The 20,262-nt window shown below is 42.5% G+C and overlaps 3 protein-coding genes across 10 annotated transcripts in view; 2 read left to right on the top strand and 1 right to left on the bottom strand.

Annotated features, from left to right (window-relative positions):
* CDK13 (cyclin dependent kinase 13) overlaps window positions 1-7,893 on the top strand; it is a 36,873-nt gene extending 28,980 nt beyond the window's left edge. Inside the window, exons 12-14 of the mRNA XM_083577566.1 lie at window positions 585-784; window positions 3,620-4,207; window positions 5,333-7,893. Of these exons, the coding sequence (XP_083433692.1) occupies window positions 585-784; window positions 3,620-4,207; window positions 5,333-6,180 (1,636 nt within the window). The 3' untranslated portion in view covers window positions 6,181-7,893. The remainder of the gene's footprint in view (window positions 1-584; window positions 785-3,619; window positions 4,208-5,332) is intronic.
* Window positions 7,894-10,596: 2,703 nt separating this feature from the next.
* On the bottom strand, window positions 10,597-14,838 carry MPLKIP (M-phase specific PLK1 interacting protein). The gene is made up of 2 exons (XM_083578349.1): window positions 14,445-14,838; window positions 10,597-12,242 (listed from the first exon to the last, which is right to left on the bottom strand). The coding sequence occupies exons 1-2, from the start codon at window positions 14,781-14,783 to the stop codon at window positions 12,036-12,038; spliced, it is 546 nt and encodes a 181-aa protein (XP_083434475.1). The 5' UTR covers window positions 14,784-14,838; the 3' UTR covers window positions 10,597-12,035.
* The window catches only part of SUGCT (succinyl-CoA:glutarate-CoA transferase), a 296,012-nt gene continuing 288,002 nt past the window's right edge, over window positions 12,253-20,262 (top strand). For 4 of the 8 annotated variants that reach the window (XR_014540129.1, XM_083578144.1, XM_083578143.1 and 1 more), the window contains exon 1: window positions 17,488-17,745. Coding sequence is in view for 6 of the 8 variants with exons in the window: in XM_083578144.1 (XP_083434270.1) it covers window positions 17,610-17,745 (136 nt within the window). In the remaining 2 variants the exon portion in view is untranslated. Of the gene's footprint in view, window positions 13,929-17,464; window positions 17,746-20,262 lie in introns of those variants that run through there. The other 4 variants (XM_083578146.1, XM_083578141.1, XM_083578142.1 and 1 more) reach the window with 4 other exon arrangements.

Genomic DNA, 20,262 nt, shown 5'->3' with positions numbered 1-20,262 from the left:
GTTTGTTTGTATGTAATACAAAGCCTGTTGCTCTGTGGTTTGTTTCTCAGTTTCCGTTGAGGTAGAGTGAAGAGAGCTTGATTTGAGCAGTTGACATGAGTATGCTTCATATGTACAAGGAAAGCCATAGTAGATTCAGACTATGGCTTACTGTTGCATGTGAATGGGGCCGTGTGCTTCTTCTGCACACATGATGGAGAAAAGAAAAAAACTTGAAAAGATAATGTACAGGCAGCCCCCCCCCTTTTGTTAACTTAAAATAATTTTGGCTACATCTAATGTATGAGGAACATGACCATAAACAATTGCCTAAATGAGAAAGGTCAGCTGAGCTTGGCACCAAGATACTTTACATAGCTATTGAGTGGTGGAATTCATACCTCGTATCTTATTGCTGCAAAGCTCCTCAACAGCAAGTATTATCCTGTGTTGAACAGTTTTATTCCTGGTTTTTGTTAAGAAATGAAGGACACTGCAAAGCAGTGCCACAAGTTCAAGAGCCCTTGGATGTTTTTGTTTCAGGTATGAGGTCTTATCAGACGTTCTGATCCTTTCTGAAGTGATGATTTATTTATTTTTTACAGCCTTCCTTTATGGCAGGATTGCCATGAGCTATGGAGTAAGAAGCGCAGAAGGCAAAAGCAGATGGGCATGACCGATGATGCAACTAAAATTCCAAGGAAGGATTTGTCCTTGGGAATGGATGACAGCAGAGCCAACACACCCCAAGGCCTGCAGACCTCTTCTCAACTGAAAATGCAAGGCAGTTCTAACATAGCACTTGGTCAGTAATTTCTTATTGTTTAAATTCATGTACAGTTTCCCAAACAAATCTGCAGGGCAATGAAATTTAACTTAGGGTTTTGTAACAGTTTTTTCTACAGGCAACCTGTAGAAACCAGTCACATTCAGCTTAGTATATTTCTGTTGTAAGACAAATGTGGGTATGTCCCATTGACTTCATGTGAACATGTTGCAGGAACTGACACCTTTGTATAGAAGTTGCTTGTCACCAGATACCTTTAATGTGTCTGCATCTAATGCAGGGGTTGGCAAGGTTTACCTCGCCTGGGCCAGTTCACTCCTGCAGAGATCGGTCTGTGGGCTGGATCGCGTCTGCACAGATGCGATTTCCGGCACCGCAGAAGCCAGTCCCTGCTCCACGCTGTGCGGGGTTTAGCGCGGGGGCTTGCCAAGCGGGCGGCTCGGTTCAGGGGTGGCTCATGGGCTGTTTAAACAACCCTCTTGGGCCACTTGTGGCCCATGGGCTGCAGGTTGCCAACCTCTGATCTAATGTCTTAGCTTCATTATCAGATTTGCCCAGTCAGCCTTGAAAATAATCAAGAGGAAAGGAAGATTGTTCACCTTACCTTTTATTGTTGAAGCCCATAAAGGAGAATAATAATTGACATATTTTTGTGCCAGACACAGAGAGCTGATCCCTTAGGAATTTATCGTCCCTCTTCTTTGCCACTGGAGTATTTATCTATTGCATTTATATACAGTGGTACCTCAGGTTACATACGCTTCAGGTTACAGACACTTCAGGTTACAGACTCCGCTAACCCAGAAAAAGTGCTTCAGGTTAAGAACTTTACTTCAGGATGAGAACAGAAATCGTGCTCTGGCGGCGCGGCGGCAGCAAGAGGCCCCATTAGCTAAAGTGGTGCTTCAGGTTAAGAGCAGTTTCAGGTTAAGAATGGACCTCTAGAATGAATTAAGTACTTAACCTGAGGTACCACTGTACTACCTTTTTCTTCCAAGGAGCTCAAGATGGTGTACATGGTCCTCATTTCATCCTCACAACAACCCTGTGAGGTAGCTTAGCCTAAGAGATGCTGACTGGCCCAAGGGAGCTTCATGGCTGAGTAGGGTTTCGGGCCCTGGTCTCACAGGTCATGGTCCGACACTAACCATTACTCCACACTGGCTCAGAGTGTAGATCATGCTGAATATGCATATTATCTTCTAGCAGAGAAGAGGGCTTACACAAAATGGTGGTTGGCTCTGCGTAGTCACCTGGTGGCAACAAGTAATTTTTTTAGCTTCTGCCTTGAGAATGTATTTGTGTGTGTACATTCAACCACCCACCATAGCCTTTTTGGGCTATTCCATGATTTCCTGCCCTCGTGTCCTTTATGTTCAGTGACAGGTAGACGCAGCAAGATGAACAAGAGGTAAGGTCATAAAGGTTAGGAAAGTGTGGTTTTGCAACCAGACAACTAGGAATGTTTAGGAAATGGTGAGAGAAAACCATTCAAACATGTTTTTCTTTGTATGCCAAAATTTATTTTGAGGTCATTTTGCTGAGATAATACCTTTTCCCAAAGTGTAATGTACAAATTCATTTAATTTTTCTTGTTGAAAAATCCATCTGTGCTGGTGAAAGCAAATATGCATCTGATTTATGAGCTTCAGGTATAATAGGAAGAAAGTGAAAATTTAGAACAACTACTGTTCTGTGAGTTTGGATATAAAAGGAAAACAGAAACGTTCATTCTCATTTTTTTAAAAGATATTTATTGAAGTTTTACAAAAAGCAGAGAATTACAGAATAAAAAAGGACAGAAGAAAAAGAAGAAAAATACAAAAAATACAAAAATACATAGAAAAAAAATACAAAATACCTAAAAAAAAGAAAAAATTAAAAACAAATCAATTTTTTCATATCTTAAATTTCGTTTGCTTATTTCCCTGACCTCCTCACACCTCCCTTTTTTGTATTCCCGTTCACATGGTTGTTCAGCAAATCCTTACCCTCTTTCATTTATCTTAACTCTGTATCTCAACACATTATAACTGTATGTTTTCATCCGTTATAATCCATTTTTACATATTCTTATTATCCTTGTTGCTAAGGCCACTTAATTTCAATCCAGCATCATTTTAACATTCATTAATTTTACAATGTTTCTGCAAATAGTCTTTGAATTTCTTCCAATCTTCTTCTCCCTGGTCTCGGATTCTGCCAGTCATTTCCGCCAGTTCCATATAGTCCATCACCTTCACCTGCCACTCTTCCAGGGTGGGTAAATCTTGTGTCTTCCAATACTTTGCAATAAGTATTCTTGCTGCTGTTGTAGCATACATAAAAAAAGTTCTATCCTTCTTTGACACCAATTCGCCGACTATGCCCAGGAGGAAGGCCTCTGGTTTCTTCAGGAAGGTATATTTAAATACCTTTTTCATTTCATTATAGATCATCTCCCAGAAAGCCTTAATCTTTGGGCACGTCCACCAAAGGTGAAAGAATGTACCTTCATTTTCTTTACATTTCCAACATTTATTATCGGGCAAATGATAGATTTTTGCAAGCTTGACTGGTGTCATGTACCAACTGTATATCATTTTCATAATATTCTCTCTTAAGGCATTACATGCCGTAAATTTCATACCTGTGGTCCACAACTGTTCCCAGTCAGCAAACATAATGTTATGTCCAACATCTTGTGCCCATTTACAGAAACGTTCATTCTCTTCCTCCCTAGAGCGTATAGGATGCTCATTGCGATATTCTAAGCCAAGGTTTAGGTAAACATCTGAACAGTCATTGTCAATTAATTTTGCTTTGGTCCTTACCTATGGTCATATTAAACACCTGTTTTTGTTTTGTTTTCAGTGAAAGGAGGCAGTGGTCAGCCACTAAATCAAAATGAAGTGGCCATTCTTCTAAACCTGCTTCAGTCTAAATCCAGTATTAACATGGCACAATTTGCTCAAGTGCTGAATATTAAGGTGAATCCTGAGACTGAGCAACAGCTGAATAAAATAAACCTTCCAGCTGGCATTTTGGAAGCAGGAGAAAAACAGACTGAGCAGGAGCAGCAGCAACAGCAGCAGCAGCAGCAGCTCCAGCAGCTCCCACTGCCTCTCTCACCGGACCAGGAGCCTTTAAAACAAACCGCAGCCTCTTTGCCTCCTGCGCAGCCAGCTCAACTGACCCAAGCAAAGGTTGACACTGAGGTCACTCAAGCAGCTGTGCAGAGTGCGTTCACAGTTTTGCTATCTCAGCTACTAAAGACTCAGCAAGTGAAGCAAAAAGAAAACCTGTTAGAAGAAAAGGAGAATGGATCAGGAAATGAGATGCTATTACATCCCAGGCAACCTCCAGAACCAAGTACGCCTGTGTCTGGTGGCCCCTGGGAAGATGCAGAATCGCCAGTATCCATTTATCCCCATCTTATCAAATCATTATATGCACATGCAGGTAGGAGAGAATGTATTTACTTGTTATGTGTTTTTTCTGCTGCTACTCCTGTCAAAAATGGGTAAATAGTACAGTATTCTATAATGAAAATGGTCTGACATAGGCCCTTGTAGTAGAAGCTCATTATTGCAGTATAACAGCATAAAATTGGGGCCTGGCAATGTAACCTTTACAAACGGAGGCTGGAATCCAGGGAGTTGTACTTTTACAGTGGGTTTTTTTTTACTTTGCAATATGGCATAGGGGCTTATTCCATAAGCTTTTGACACCCTCCTCACTTTCAAAAATGGTTTGGCATGCAGCATGGGGGGGCTGTGGCTCATTCGAGCAAAACATGTCCTGACAATTCTTTGGCCTGCAAAGATCTTTTGATACTAGCCTGGGTGTAGTTGGTTCTGTTCCAGTCAGTGTAGTCAAAATTCACTGCCACATGAATAGCAAGGTATACAAATATTGAGGGTATATTAAAATAGAGTAAAGTCTTATAGTAATGTTTCATATTCACTCATTAGATGTGCTTATGGGACATGGGTGGCACAATCCGCATCATGGGGTGAGCTCCCGTTGCCCTGTCCCAGCTTCTGCCAGCCTAGCAGTTCGAAAGTACACCAGTGCAAGTAGATAAATAGGTAGTGCTGCGGCAGGAAGGTAAACAGCGTTTCTGTGTGCTCTGGCTTCCGTCACAGTGTTCCATTGCACCGGAAGCGGTTTAGTCATGCTGGCCACATGACCCAGAAAGCTGTCTGTGGACAAAGACCAGCTCCCTCAGCCTGAAGTGAGATGAGTGCTGCAACCCATAGTCACCTTTGACTAGACCTAACCAACCCTTTAACTTACGTGGTATTCATTTTCTTGCTCCAGTGTTTGAGAAGGTCACGTACTTTGCTCCAGACAAAGTAATACTTTATTTCCAATGGAATCAATGAGGCTTTAACTTAAGTCCCATTGATTTTAATGTGACTACAGCATGACAGAATTCTCCAGCCTCTGATTGACATGCTGTAGGAAATCTATGTCTTTCTGTGATCAAACTTAAGACATTCAACAACGTACTCTTAATTTCTTGTTTGATGAACCAATCTGTGGTTACAGATCTCATTCTGAATTCTTTAAAAATCCATTTAGGACAAGAGGACTTGGTCAGGCAACCTGAGATGAGACCCCAGACGCCAGAGGAACGACCTCGCATCTTGCCCCCAGACCAGCGCCCCCCTGAGCCACCAGAACCACCACCTGTCACTGAAGAAGATCTTGATTATCGGACAGCGAACCAAAACCTGTCTTCACTTAGTAGCTCTTCAGGGATGGATCCTCATGCTGGAGTGAAAGCAGCTCTTCTACAGCTGCTTGCTCACCATCAGGCTCAAACAACGGAGAAACCAGCAACATCTAGTATGGATTTCCAATCGAGAGACTCTTTTGTAGCAGGTCCAGATTATAAGGATAGTTTTGGGTCATCTACATTCTCCTCTGCTCATTACAGCAGTAGTGATGGAATAGGAAGTGGATCGTCTGGGACACTAGAAAGGGGGAACTTCATTGGAAATTCAGATGTTCAACCCTTGGAGACCTACAGTACTGCTTCATCTCACTCTAGTGCTGCCCCTCCGCCTCCTGCCTTTTCAGAACCATTTCATAGCTCAGTAACTGGTTATGGAGACATTTACCTCAACACTGGTCCCATGCTATTTAGTGGTGATAAGGACCATAGATTTGAATATAGCCATGGCCCCATCACAGTTCTGGGTAACAGTGGTGACACATGCACAGGGTCTGAAAGTACTCATTCCTTGTCCTCAAAGACACAGAACTATAGCTATGGAAGTAATTTACAAGAACCCCCCGGCAGTGTTAGCCACATGCATGGACAAACGTGGACTTCTCCTGCCCAAGGACCTGGATATTCACAAGGATACAGGGGACACATTAGCACATCAAGTGTCAGAGGACGAGGCAGAGGATTGCCATATTGAGCATCTGTTTCTTTCTTTTTCCCTCAGGCACATCGTTTTTACCTGGAAAGACTTCGTAGCTGTGATTTCAAAGCAGCAATCCAATAGACTTGAATAATGTTAATTCAACAGCTTTATTTTTATGTGGAAAAGGGTCTTGCATACAATAAGAAATTGCTTACAATTCATGCTGTTCTGAGAACCAGATAATTGATTGTACATCTTTGCAAATTCTAGCTATAAATTTTATATTTTGGCAGTTAAGTCGATGCTAAATTTAGGGACATCAGCTTTTTATGGCACATTGTCAGATCTGAACTATGCACACACTTGTGCTTTTTTTTGTAAGTTTGGACCAACTTTTATGTAAAAATTTTACAACAATCAAAGCAGGGCACTGATTTATTTGGTATTTCTTTTTACAAAACTACCTTTTAGTCAAAAAGTCACTGTCAGTCTTTGCACTGCTTTCAGTGTTATCTGTGGAAGGAGTTCTTTGTGCTCATTTCAGACAATAAAACACAGTCTTTCTTGATATAACAGTTTTATACATATTTGGGCATCGATTTGATTTACTTTCAAAGTCATTCGTCCAGTAAAATATCCTGTCCATCTTCCCAGCGTTTGTATAAAAACTGTTTTACTTGAATGGTAAGTGCCTTAACAATGTAAGCTTAAGGTCTGAAGAACATTTCATTAAATTCAAAAGGCTGTTAGAAGGTACTTTGTAGTTTGATACAAATATTTAATATTTACACTACATTCAGAGTAAATTATGGACAAGGGGAATAGATGGCATTCTTTATGGGATTCTTACAAGCAGTTAGAAAAGTCAAATTAGAAAAACTTGCTCTTTCCCAAATTACAACTATCCCCTTAATGAATTAAGTGAAGAAAATTGAGAATGTATGGACAGTAATGAAGAAAGGTAGGTTTCCTTCCATTTTCTGTAAGAGCTCTTATTCTAATTCCTTTACCAAATAAAAGTTAGTGTCCTGTTTTATTCAAAATAGTCTTTTTATTAAAAAAACAACAGAATAGCATATTGTTATATCAAATTAACAATAACTAGTTTTGTGTTGGAAAACTGACACCTGCTTTTTTCCACATAATTTGCTGCAGAATGTAACCAGAGTTACATAACCAGCATTTAATGCAATGAAATTAATAGGCAGTTAAGACTTTTGAAAACTGGGACTGTGCCAACCAATTCTGTATTAAACTATTCCACTAACTTGCTACTTGATTTGAATCTGTTTTGAAATTTCATCACACGTTCAGTCTAAAAGCAAAAGATGGTTCAAGGAAGTACCATTCTGGCTCCAAAGATGATGATTTCCAGCAATATAAAATTGTTCTGTGAGAATGAGACTCAGCCAGGAGACTGGCTAGGCTTTCTGTGTACTGAAATGTTTTTAAATGACCATATTGGAAAAACAGTTCCCAACTGATTATCCAGTTGATAAGTTAGTGCACATGTAGCTATTTTCTAAATATGTAATGTTTCTATGAACAAAATTACAAATGTAGTCTTGTCAGCTGTGACTTGAATCTTTTAGAAGCAAACCTAACATTGTCTGCTTCAAATTCTTGACTTAAGTGAATATTGCATTGTAGGGTGTCAAATTTGTTGGAACTCCCCTGTAAATATGACATTGGTCATCTGCAGTATCGTTTAGAGAATCCTGACTGAAAATAAAAGCAGCTAAACTGGAAGAAAATACTTAAGCTTAACAGCTTGTGTTGACGCATTTCATATAGAAGATGCTGGGTTTGGAACACATCTTCCTCAATAAATCAGTTTAGTAAAGGCCTGCTCAAAAGTGAGTAAAAACAGCAATAGCGCTATGCTAAAACTTTTAATTAATTAGTATTCTACCTCTTCCCACAGTTTCCATTTATGCACAATCTAGGAAAATAAAGATTGGTTCAGGTCCAGTTCTCTGGATTTCATTTTCTGATTGTAATTTCTGGCGCTGCATTGGAGCCCATTCCAAGTGGCGTCCTGCCTTGGACAATACTTTCCTTTGGGCATGTGGAAGAAAGAAGGGGCTCCAGTCTAGGCAGAACCCATGGCTTTTTAAGCTCCCTAGAACATGTTGTCCACCCCACTTAATGCTACAGAGCCAAAGGGGAATCTATATTGGAAGTTTCAAAACTTGGGTAATATTTGGACTTGTGGATATTGCTGGACTACAACTTCCATCATCTGTAACCACAAGCCATAATGGCTTGAGCTAACGGGAACTGGAGTTCAACATTTGGAAGGCTATAGGTTCCCCCGCCCTGTTATAAATACATGTTTGAATCAAACTGTTCTGCTGCTCCCAAAATCCTGCAAACATGGACAAAGGCCAGCCTCTCCAAGTCAAGGATTCAACGGCTTCTTGATGTTGGCATGTTCTTTTGAATATTCCATAAATCTGATGGAATCTGCTTCATTAAGGAAACAAAATCTAGAGCAGGGTTTCCCAAACTTGGGTCTCCCAACTGTTGTCACACTACAACTCCCATCATCCCTAGCTAGCAGGATCAGTGGGAATGTATTCCAAAAACAGTTGGAGACCCAAGTTTGGGAAACTCCGCTCTAGAGAGAGGTGCTTTGGGGATTTCAGTTCTGACATGCATCAATATGTCTTCAGGAATAAGTCAAATATAATTTCATACAAGGGAAGCTTTATAGATTGACCTAAGAGGGTGGTAAACTACCTGGTCAACTGCCTTTTTCAGAGTTCTTCAATTTTCTAAACCTTAAGAGAAGATAAGTGAAATGGCACTCTGTAGCACACTTGCTAACAAAAGCAAGTGGCAAAGCTTTCAGTACAAGGAAGCCATCTTTCTCTGTGCAGAAGGTAAGTATTCAAGACATCCATTGGCACCTGGAAGGAAGCATTCCTCTGTGTAAGAAATTACTAGGGAGCATTTTTGATGTAATTTTGAGGACTGGTAGAATTCAGATTCTTCACTATTAAAAACTATAGCCTAAATATAAGAAGTACAGACTTGGGAAACACATGAATGACATACAAATGAGCTGTGCTTAAGATTATATGTTCCACACTAGATTTTTATAAATTAGTAATAAGGCTTGACAGAAGTAATGTCACCCTGAAATTTATTACCTTTTACCTGCGTCTCAACCCAAGTTGAAAAGGATGCAGTGCTTTTTTTCTCTTTCCAAAGTTTCTTTGTTCTTTAATGACAGTATGGGACCCTCCATCCTGCCTCCTTACTGATAGGCTGAGAGGGATTACGCCTAGGAAAAACGTCTTTATTATTGCTGAATTACACTTGAGGATAAATATTCCGTACAGAAACCTCTGCTTATGCCACCTCACCCCTTCTAGAGCTGGCAAAAGCTTGCTTTTAAGTAGAGACAGCACTGTGATTGGTGGAGATTGTTTAAAGTTGCAGGGACTGCCCAGCAATTCCTTTGTCATCAGATTGGTGATAATCTTCCCTTCTCATCTGATCTGCATGGATTAGTTCAAGAAGGGGACCTGTGTGTCTCTCTGTGTGTAGTCACAGCAGTTGGCATGCAGTCCCTCGAGGGCTGGCCAAAATCAAATGCAAGCCTCTGGGTAAAAAACATAGGTTGTTTACAACCCTTGACGTAAACAGTAAACATGTTGAACATCTTCATAATGCACTTGCTTATAATTTAGCCTCCACACACCCTCAGTTTACCTTAGCCTTTGCACCCTGATTCTCTTCTTGTGGAATTGTAGCTGGTGGATTCTCCTTCCTTGGAGGATTTTAAGCACAGGTTGGATGGCCATCTGCCATGTGTGATCTAATTGAGATTTCTGCATTGCAGGAGGTTGGACTTCCAGATCTACATTTCTATGAGACGTTGAAAATGGGTTAGTTTAATAACCCAACAGTGTTTAAGGCATACCTTATTCAATAGTGTGGTAGCTGCTAACCACACGGCCATATAGCACCTACTATTTGCCTTAGTTATTTCCTGTAAATCAAGTTACCTTGCATTAACCTCAATTGTAAACCATTTTTTATTGGCTCTCAAATGATACAGTTGTATTAAATTCAGTTTATTTAAGAATAATTTGGCTTAAAAGGAGAGATTACTCACATAAATTGGCTAAACAAGTAGAAGGGGGCTGCAGGTTCATTGGAACACTTAAAATCCACCAGTAACATAGATGGCAGCTGTTCAAATGTTACAGCTCCCATGTGATGAGCTGCTTGTCAACAATTTCCACAGCCTTATATTGCATATAAACACAAGCTTTAGTAGTTTAAGATTGTATGCTGTTAATGCAGGTTCTTGGCACTGCTTAATTGCCTACTCAGATTTCAGAAGGCTAATCTGGTTTCAATGACTAGCAAATGCAAGTGACTCATGAGTAATCATACGGGGAAATGAGATGTGTTTATTGTGAAAAGACTTGTCCCCAAACAATGTAGAACTGATGCTTCGATTTCAACAGCATCTTTATTTAAAAAATCAAAATCAAATCAAATCCATACCCTTTGGGAACATTTTGTATTATAAAAATCCAAAACAGTTGGTTATTTGATTTCTAAAAAGTACTAAACATTAAACTGTGCTGATACACTTTTACATACAAACCCTCTGTAGCTTTTGAAGTTCACAATTTAGCCTGCTACACAGAGAAAGCTGCATCATAGGCATTGGACATTATCCAACAGCTCTGTATGCAAACCTCTAAATCCTTTTTTAGAAATAAATCTATTTGGGGGTGAGCTAAAAAAAAAAAGTGTTGTCTGAATGCACCTCTAAATTATATGCATAACCAACTCATTGCTAGATTTCCTTATTAAAATATTTAATACCTCCATTACATTTAAATTAGGAAAAATGTGAATGTTTATACTTTCCATTCCTGCTGGTGTAGCAGCAGTAATATAAAATAAGTAGTCCAGAAGTTATAAGCACAGCTGGTGAATAAATCCACCATGAAGGCTACAGAAATAAAGTCATGAAAAGCTGCATTTTTTTTAACTGAAGCAAGTCCAGTTATTCAAGTGTCTACAAAGCCAAGTAGCACAAAATGTATTCTTGTGAGGTTTCAAAAAATAATCAGACTCAAGTTAGTTAAAGATTTTGGACTAACTTATTTCATTCTCTATTAATCTGCTTTTGAAATGTAGAGCAAAAACCAAACTAGCAAAGCCCAGTCATCTTGTACTCCTAAATAAAAGTCCTAACAAAAGGTGACATTTGAAAAACAGACAGAAGCAGTGTATTTATCAGGTGCACAAAACCTACTTGCCCCTAGGTTTGCCCAGTTCTACTTAGTGGCTTATTTAAATAAGGTAATTTTTGTATGCAGGTTCAACATGGATTTTTATAAGGTGGTCTTTTGCTACAAATTAGTAAAGTTTTGTTCCCAAATAGAATTTTTCAAATACGAAAATATATAGGTATAGATGACTTTCTGAACAGAGGAGGTTGCAAGATTGGCAATTTTAATGTTAAACAATTTTAGCAGATATTGTGTAATAGCTTCTGTAACCTGCACGTATTTACAGGCTGCAAGAAATTTCAGTAGCATTACCTCTAGTATGACTTAACAAAAGGCAGTAAGCATTTGTGAGTTTTACAAAACATTTACTTTATTTTAAAACCTTGTTCTAAAAATGTTCAAACCTAAAATAAACCACTTTCTCAGGTTAATAGTGTATAATATGGCATGGAAGAGATGAATATAAGAAACTGACACAGACTGATTTGCTGGTGACTAAAGAATACTTTGCTTTCCATAGGCGGATGTCCCACTTCCATATGGTCAGTTCAAATAAAAGCATTTTCTAAGTTGTTTATTACTTGCCATCTTACGTATGAAGGTTGGCCCAGTTTTCTCACAGTTGTTTTTTCACTTGCATAAATGTTAACTGAAATACCTCCCCTTTTTGCCAGTGTATGTGGTTTGCTCACTGCTGTACTGCTGGTTAACATCCGTAACGGATACGGGCTCTAGGCCAGCCCAGGGGTCTTCAAGCATTGAAGGTTTGTAATAGTTTTCCACATCATCATTAGACACTCTTTTCTCTCTACCGTGTGGTGTTCCCAATGGGGTAGATGTCCTGGGTGATCCCTTTGAGAGAAAAGCCATGACGAAAAGGAGTAAACAGTCTAATTAGACGCCGAGCTTTCAGAAGGTGTTCAAGACCAGCTAAATGCTATAAGTTATTGTTTTTCTTTTAAAACAAGTTTATTTTGTATAGATTAATCAGTAGCAGTCCGTGTAAACAGATGTTTTAAAGTGCTGTGGCAATTTGTATTTTGTCTTAGAACATAATATAGTGTAAATTCTGTGACTACAGAAGGTGCAAATAGTAGGTCTGTGTTTAAGCAAGTATAGAAGGTTATAAACAGCTGCATCTTTTAATGTTCAAAACAAATTGGCTGGTACTCAAGGGCTTTCAGTGTCGTGGCATTTCTCAGATTTCCATTTCCAGGTGCAGCTTGTGACAATCTCATATTGCTTCAAGGGTACCCTGATTCCGATGGAGGCACAAGAGGCTGCAGTGGGAGGGAAGGCTGATAAATCCCTATGTGTGGTGTAAGCCTTGTAAACCGCCTTTTGGATACAATTTATGGGAATGATAGCAAGCAACCAACTGGGCTTTGAATGCAACATTTGTGTAATTCAGGCTTGTAAAGACCCACGCATATGCTCTCTCGGGTGCAGGAGCTTCCTGCAGCCAATCAGAAGCCATGCTTTGGTTTCCGAATGTTTTGGAAGTCGAACAGCCTTCCGGAACTGATTCCATTTGACTTCCAAGGTATGACTGTATTATACAAGTTAGATACATTCTAGGTAGAAAGCTCACAACATAAGTATCCATTTTAGATTCTATGAACCACACCTACGGGGGTGGATTACGTTCTATGTAAATCAGTGGAATATAGCTGTTTAGTCTCAGAAGCTACATTTCCCAATTTAAATTAGGAGCACTTAATTTTCAAACAACAAACTTTCACCAGTTCATCAATTTTCTTCCTAGTCTTGCTAAATTAACAGTGTCTTAATTTGGCTGGTTTGGAAAACAAGCACATGCTTTAATCCAATGATCGCAGCTCCTGCTTATGAGTTCATTTTTGTTTTGTTAATATATTACTAAGCACCACTGGTTAGGTTTGATTTCAAACCCATTTAGTACTTCTTAAAATTTAGAACTTGCATTTATAAGTTGGTCTAATAAAATGATTTTTCTTACTTGGCTCTTTGCTAATTGGTGTAAAGAGCCAACACTTGCCTCCAAGACTTTTGCGGCAACCTGGGCCTGCAATGGCCAGTAACAAGTATTTTTCAGAAAATCTTTAAGTGGAAAATTTTCTGTTTGTATCAGAAAACTTTCTGATGTCTCAGCACAGGAGTGTGGTTGGAACTCAAACTCCCAGGAATGATAGGAGCTGTACTCCACATCTGGAGGGCCACGCGATAGCCACCAAGAGAGGGATCAAATTCAACACATTTATTTTACTTGCATTTAGAAAACAATGCAAAACTTTGGAATCGACCAGCTTGCCAGATATTGTACTGCATTCAGTTTCTCCTCTCTAGTGACTAGGCTGCAGATGATTTGTCACCAATTTGCAAAACCGTCTCCCTCTGGAGGTGGCCGACTCTCCTTCCTTGGAGGTATTTAGGAAGAGGTTGGGTGAGTGCCACTGGTCATGGATGCTTCAGCTGAGATTTTCCTGCATGGCAGGGGGTTGGACTAGATGACCTTGGCAGGGCCAGATTCAGGTTTGATGAGGCCCTAAGCTACTGAAGGTAATGGGGCCCTTTATATATCCAGCTGTCCTTTGTCAACAACAAATTGTTGCTGTTTTTTGTTTCGAATATACAGCGGACCCTCCGGATACGAACTGAATTTGTTTCGGGGGTCTGTGCACCCCCCAACAAAATGTAACTAGAGGTGCCGCTTCTGCGAACGTTTTCTGGGTTCGTAACCTGAAAGTAACAAAACCAGGGTGGTACAAAACTGGAGGGTCCACTGTTTTAGGTCCAAATGTATGGACCTAATAGGTATCTAAAGCCATTTGCGCATAACAAAGTATTTTATCAAAGCAATTGTTGAACTGAAATACAATTAGGAATAAGTATATTAATAGTGAATTTTTTGGGGGGGGGGAGATCAAGAGAGTGGGGCCCTATATAGCTTATACGTAAATCGGGACCCCTTTCCACAGTTCTATTATTCCGATGGCAGAGTTGGAAAGGGTCCCCGAGGGTCATCCAGTCCAACCCCCCCCGCAGCCAAGGGATGGGACCCGGCTGCTTCCCTACCTGGCTGAATCTCCGGAAGCCCCCGGAGTGCGGCTGCTTGAAAGGCGGCTGCTGCTGCTGCTGGTGCTGGAAGGCTCCTCCTCCGGGCGACCTGCCGCCCCCGCCGTAGGGAGCGTAGGGGCCGCCGGCGGGGCTGGCGCTGCGGGGCCTGCGCGGCGAGGGCCCCCCGAAGTCGTAGGGCCGCGCGCGGGGCCCGTAGGGGGGCGTGTGCCGGGGGCTCCCGTAGCCCTGAGGGGAGCCCGCGAAGGGGGGGCCGCCGCCGCCGCCTCCTCTGTCCGGGTGGGGGCCGCGGAAGCCGGAGCAAGGGGGCGTGGGGGGCCGGAAGCCCGGCCGGTACATGGCGGCAGCCGGCGGCGGACGACCCGCGGGAGAGTTTCCGGGGGGCGGGGCTCCTGAGAAGCGGCCGCAGGAAGGTCCGCCGCCGCCAGCCCCGCCCGCAACCGCGCCCCGCGCCCAACGTTCCGCCAGAAACATGGTTCCGGCTCCCGCCTCTGGCCCCATTTGCAAACATGCGGCTTAGCTATGTACAGAGGCAGCGCCTGGTTTACGTATAAGCTTAGGGCCCCACTCTTTTGGGCCCCCCCAAAAAAATTAAAGGGGGAAAAATGGATGTACATTTCCAAAACATAAGATAAAAAACAAAATAAAACCTACACAACAGTTTTGTGTTGTGTAGGCTCCTATGATGTACTCCTTATTAAGTAATGGGCCTGGCCTGCTAGCCTGCTCCCTAAAATATCACCGGTTTGCTCATTTTTATATATAGGGTGCCTACATTCTGCATGTGCAAATGGCTTTAGATACCTATTGGGTCCATAAATTACAATATAGCATATATTCAACACAAAAAAGCAACAATTTGTTGTGGACAAAGGACAGCTGGACATATAAAGGGCCCCATTACCTTTAATAGCTTAGGGCCTCATCAAACCTAAATCCGGCCCTGCACAGAGGTTATTTGCTCGGCTGGTTTTGCAGGGCATTTGACCGTGCACACAGTCATCCACATGGCGCCAAAAACAAGCATGGAAATCTTTTACGTGGCCAATTCAGCTCAAACTCACAGGGTATAACTTCAGCCTAAAGGGTTGTTTTTGTTCTTGTTAACTCCATTTAGCTCCCAACTAAGCATGCAAAGGATGGCGGCCTCAGACTTGTTTGTACTTGTTTGGATATTTTAAGAAGTAAATGCCATTGAACCCAGGAGAGTTGCCCTTGCCTGCTAGACTGAGGTGAAAAAGAGGATGGCATAGGGCTGAGGTGAAGCTCCCCAAACCTTGATTAAGTTCTAACACTTACATTATCTTGAAATTATGGGTGCCTTGCACCCAGAAGCTCTCGCATCCCAAAAACAACACACAGAGTTGTCACAATCTGGAGGGGAAACAGGTGGATATTTCCCCAGCATGTAGAGAGAATAGGATACATAGAGGGCCATCAGGCATATGTTGAAAGGCACAAAGCCTCTGTCCTAGGTTAAAAAATAAAAAAGCAAAATAGTTGATGCCAACTTTATAAATATATGTTGGCTGGCTACTGGGCAGAAAGCTCCAAAGTGCAAAGGAGCACCAGGGAGAGGTGGGTTTAGGATGCAGGATGTTGTGCTTCTGTGTCATTTAACAGCACAATCCTACCCCTCCCCTATTCCTAAGTTTGCCCATCCAAGCAGGTGAGACCGTTGGAGGGGGCCCTTAGCAAGGATGAAATGTCTTTTCTTTCTTGCCCGCTACTAATGTTCTTGTTTCTAGGCCCATGTTTCAATAGAGTTGTGTGGGTGTGTATGTATCTGTATACAGATAGATGTGTATAAATAGATCTATAGATATATGTAGATATCTATATAGATATTATATCCTTCAACATTTATCCAAGGAAAATAAGGGATTAAATCAGTAAATCCTGTCTTCTGTAAATCCAGAACTGTCCCTGGAAAATAGGGACACTTGGAGGGTCTGTATATACATATTTATATATATATATGTTTTAGGTGTGTGTGTATCCAGTGCTTTTTTTCTGGGGGGACGCAGGGGTACACATACCCCTAAACATTTTGTGAATATTTGTACTTATGTCCATTGTATTTATTTTTCCCAATTTGAACTATAAAACGGTGATTTTATTGAGTCAAAATGAGAGTACCCCTAAACATTTTTTTAGAAAAAAAGCAGTGTATATCTATAAATAGATACCGATCTAGTATTAGATTTGTGTGTGCATGCTATATTGTATCTGAAATATACTCAGAGTTGCAAAGTGATTTCATGCTCTTTATTCAGCTCATAGTGGTGAGGAGGAATGAATGAATGTCCCCTCAAAGTATCTCCTTTATATACATTATTTACACAATGGGCTGCACATGATTGGCTAATTCCGGAATTCTACTGTAAGCCAATCAGGTTGTGGATTCACTTCTATCTGGAGCATGATTGGCTGGTTCCTGCATCATAATGCAGCATTGTTCTAGGACCAATCAGACTGCTGCATTCTGAATCCTATTGTTCTAGGACCAATCAGACTGCTGCATTCTGGATCCTATTGTTCTAGGACCAATCAGACTGCTGCATTCTGAATCCTATTGTTCTAGGACCAATCAGACTGCTGCCTTTTGGATCCTATTGTTCTAGGACCAATCAGACTGCTGCAGTTTGGATCCTATTCAACTCAGTACATAACAACCCCTAAACATTTTTTTAGAAAAAAAGCAGTGTATATCTATAAATAGATACCGATCTAGTATTAGATTTGTGTGTGCATGCTATATTGTAGCTCTATTGTATCTAGAAACAGATATATAGTTTTCATTCCATCAATGTTTAACTGCTGTCTTAATGTTTGATTCCCCGCTCTCCCTCCCCGCGTTGTTAAGCTGTTCTTATTTGTTATCTGTAAGCCGTCTTGGGGGGGGGGAGGCGGGGTATAAACGCCTAACAACGGCGATGGGGGCAAGGAGCGCAGATATAAAATGGCGGGGGGGGGTTCCCTTTGCGCCTGCGTCCTCCGCCTCTCCCTCCCCGGCCGAGCGGAGCCTGGAGCGCGCAGGGCGGCTGCGCGGGAGGCGCACGCGGCGGGGAACTGGGGGCCAGAGTCCAGAAGTGCTGCCCAAGCGGGCGCTGGTGCAGCTGGTGGCCTCGCAGCCTTGCCCCGGCCCGGGCTGCTTCCGCAGGGATGCTGGGCGCTGCTCTGGGCAGGGGGAGCCGGCGCCTGCCGCCCCTCGTGGCGCCGCTGCCTCCCGGGCGCCCCCCGCAGCCGGCCAGGCTCCCCTCCCGGGGGCAGCGGCGCGGAAGCTGCCTCCTCCCTCCAGGTAGCCGCTTGGACGCGTCTCAAGTGCAGCGGGGTGGGCTGCGGGGGTCGGGGGCGCGCCCAGCGCGCGCCCGCGAGAGAAAAGTGGGGGGCCGGGAGATTCAAAGTTTGAGGGAAGCAGCTGCCCCCCTCGCGGTCCAAGCCGAGGAAGCGTGTGCTGTCAACGTTTCCCTTTTTAAAAGGGAAATTCCCTTACAGTGATACCTTGGGTTACAGACGCTTCAGGTTACAGACTCCGCTAACCCAGAAATAGTGCTTCAGGTTAAGAACTTTGCTTCAGGATAAGAACAGAAATTGGGCTCCGGCGACGCGGCAGCAGCAGGAGGCCCCATTAGCTAAAGTGGTGCTTCAGGTTAAGAACAGTTTCAGCTTAAGAACGGACCTCCGGAACGAATTAAGTACTTAACCCGAGGTACCACTGTATTCCGAATAGGATTCCTCGCAAGAAAAGGGAAAAGTTAGGGTGCTCACGCAGTTCACTGAGGAGAGTGGCGCACACAAACACAGGCGAGGCCAGGTCTACTCAGAAGTATCGCAGAATCACAGCCTGGTAAAGTTCGAAGGGAGTCCGAGGGTCATCTAGTCCAACCCCCTGAATTGCGGGAATCTCGGCACGCAGCTCCCCCATCCAGTTCGAAGCCCTGTTGAACTTGTTGAGGATTACACACGGGTAAGTGGGCACAGGATTGCAGCCACAGTCACGGCTTTCTTGGAAAGCAGCCCATTCTGTGCTCTTACATGTTAGATATATTGAGTCTGGGATAGCTCAGTTGGTAGAGCACGAGACTCATAATCTCAAGGTCATGGGTTCGAGGTCCACATTGGAAAAAGATTCCTGCAATGCAGGGGGTTGGACTAGATGACCCTCGTGGCCCCTTACAATTCTAGAGTTATTTGATTAAGGGACTCAAGACGGCTTGCATATAAAAAATATAAATGGTTTAGAACAGAAAAAAGCAATATTTAAGAAGCAACTAAGCACGGATAGAAGTAAATCCCTATACACTTAGGAAATATATTAAAACCATATAAAAAATTACAGTAAAAGCAGCAATGTACCAGCCCTTTCGTTAAAAGCTGTCAATTTCCAAAAGCCTGTAGGAAGAACAAAAAAAGACTTCACCCATAATTGTTTTCTCATAGGTAAATTACTGCTGAGCTTCGTAAGATCCCAGTCTTACTAAGAAGTCCCACTGAATTCACATGGGTTTACTTCCAGCCAGACATTGCTGGGCTATCTCTACAAATTGCATTGAATAATGTTTGTTAAGCCACAAACTTAACAGAGAATTATGATGCAGATCTCTTATAATGCAGACCATCAGAACACTTTGCCCACCCCTCAGACAGAGAATTCATTAAAGGTTTAAGGCAGGGATGGTTAATCTGCCCCCCTCCCAATGTTGCCTCATGTTGTTTGACTTTAGCTCTCAGCAGCCCCATCCAAGATGGCCCAGCGTCAAGGATGATGGCACTTGTAGTCCTGTAACATCTAAATGGCCACAGGGTCACTGTCCCTAGTTTAAGGGTAGATTCCAAGTATGTTATTCATTGGCTTGATCTTTGTGGACTCTTGACCCACAGATATACAGTGGTACCTTGGTTTAAGAACAACTTAGTTTATGAACAACTTGGATTAAGAACGCCTCAAACCTGGAAGCAGGTGTTTTGGCTTGTGAACTTTGCCTTGGAATTAGAACATGTTTCGCTTCCTGTTGAGTGTGTTCCATTTGTAAATGGAGTCCCCCACTGCTATAGGAAAGCACACCTTGGTTTAAGAACGCTTTGGTTTAAGAACGGACTTCCAGAACGGATTAAGTTCGTAAACCAAGGTACAATTGTAGTTAGTCCTTCCTACTGCAGGGGCCAGAGACTGAACTTTATGCAAGTAAAACACATCCTTTGTCATTGGCTTTATAGACTCGCCACATTTCTGTCTTCATCTGCCACAGAAGCAGTGCCGGAGAGTCTCAACAGGAAAGTAGTGACTGCAGACCCAAAGTCAGTAGGATCTGCTGCTTCTCTACTTCTTTAATGCGCGCCTGATTCTTTTACAGTGGTAAAGGTAAAGGTAAAGGGACCCCTGACCATTAGGTCCAGTTGTGACCGACTCTGGGGTTGCGGCGCTCATCTCGCTTTATTGGCCAAGGAAGCCGGTGCACAGCTTCCGGGTCATGTGGCCAGCATGACTAAGCTGCTTCTGGCGAACCAGAGCAGCACACGGAAACGCCGTTTACCTTCCCGCCTATTTATCTACTTGCACTTTGACGTGCTTTCAAACTGCTAGGTTGGCAGGAGCAGGGACCGAGCAATGGGAGCTCACCCTGTCGCGGGGATTCGAACCGCCGACCATCTGATTGGCAAGTCCTAGGCTCTATGGTTTAACCCACAGCGCCACCCGTGTCCCTTTACAGTGGTACCTCGGGTTAAGAACTTAATTCGTTCCGGAGGTCCGTTCTTAACCTGAAACTGTTCTTAACCTGAAGCGCCACTTTAGCTAATGGGGCCTTCCGCTGCT

Source organism: Podarcis filfolensis (assembly GCF_964270895.1).
Source record: "Podarcis filfolensis genome assembly, chromosome: 12".
In the NCBI taxonomy this organism is placed as follows: Eukaryota; Metazoa; Chordata; class Lepidosauria; order Squamata; family Lacertidae; genus Podarcis; species Podarcis filfolensis.
Note: the sequence above shows the minus strand (reverse complement) of the source record. Positions and strands in the feature narration are given on the sequence as shown.

Excerpts from the sequence above, each read along its gene's own strand:
- MPLKIP (XM_083578349.1), bottom strand. The coding sequence starts at position 14,783 with ATGTACCGGCCGGGCTTCCGGCCCCCCACGCCCCCTTGCTCCGGCTTC. Across the intron at positions 12,243-14,444 it reads GCTTCCGGAGATTCAGCCAG|GGATCACCCAGGACATCTAC; the intron begins GTAGGGAAGCAG and ends TTTCTCTCAAAG.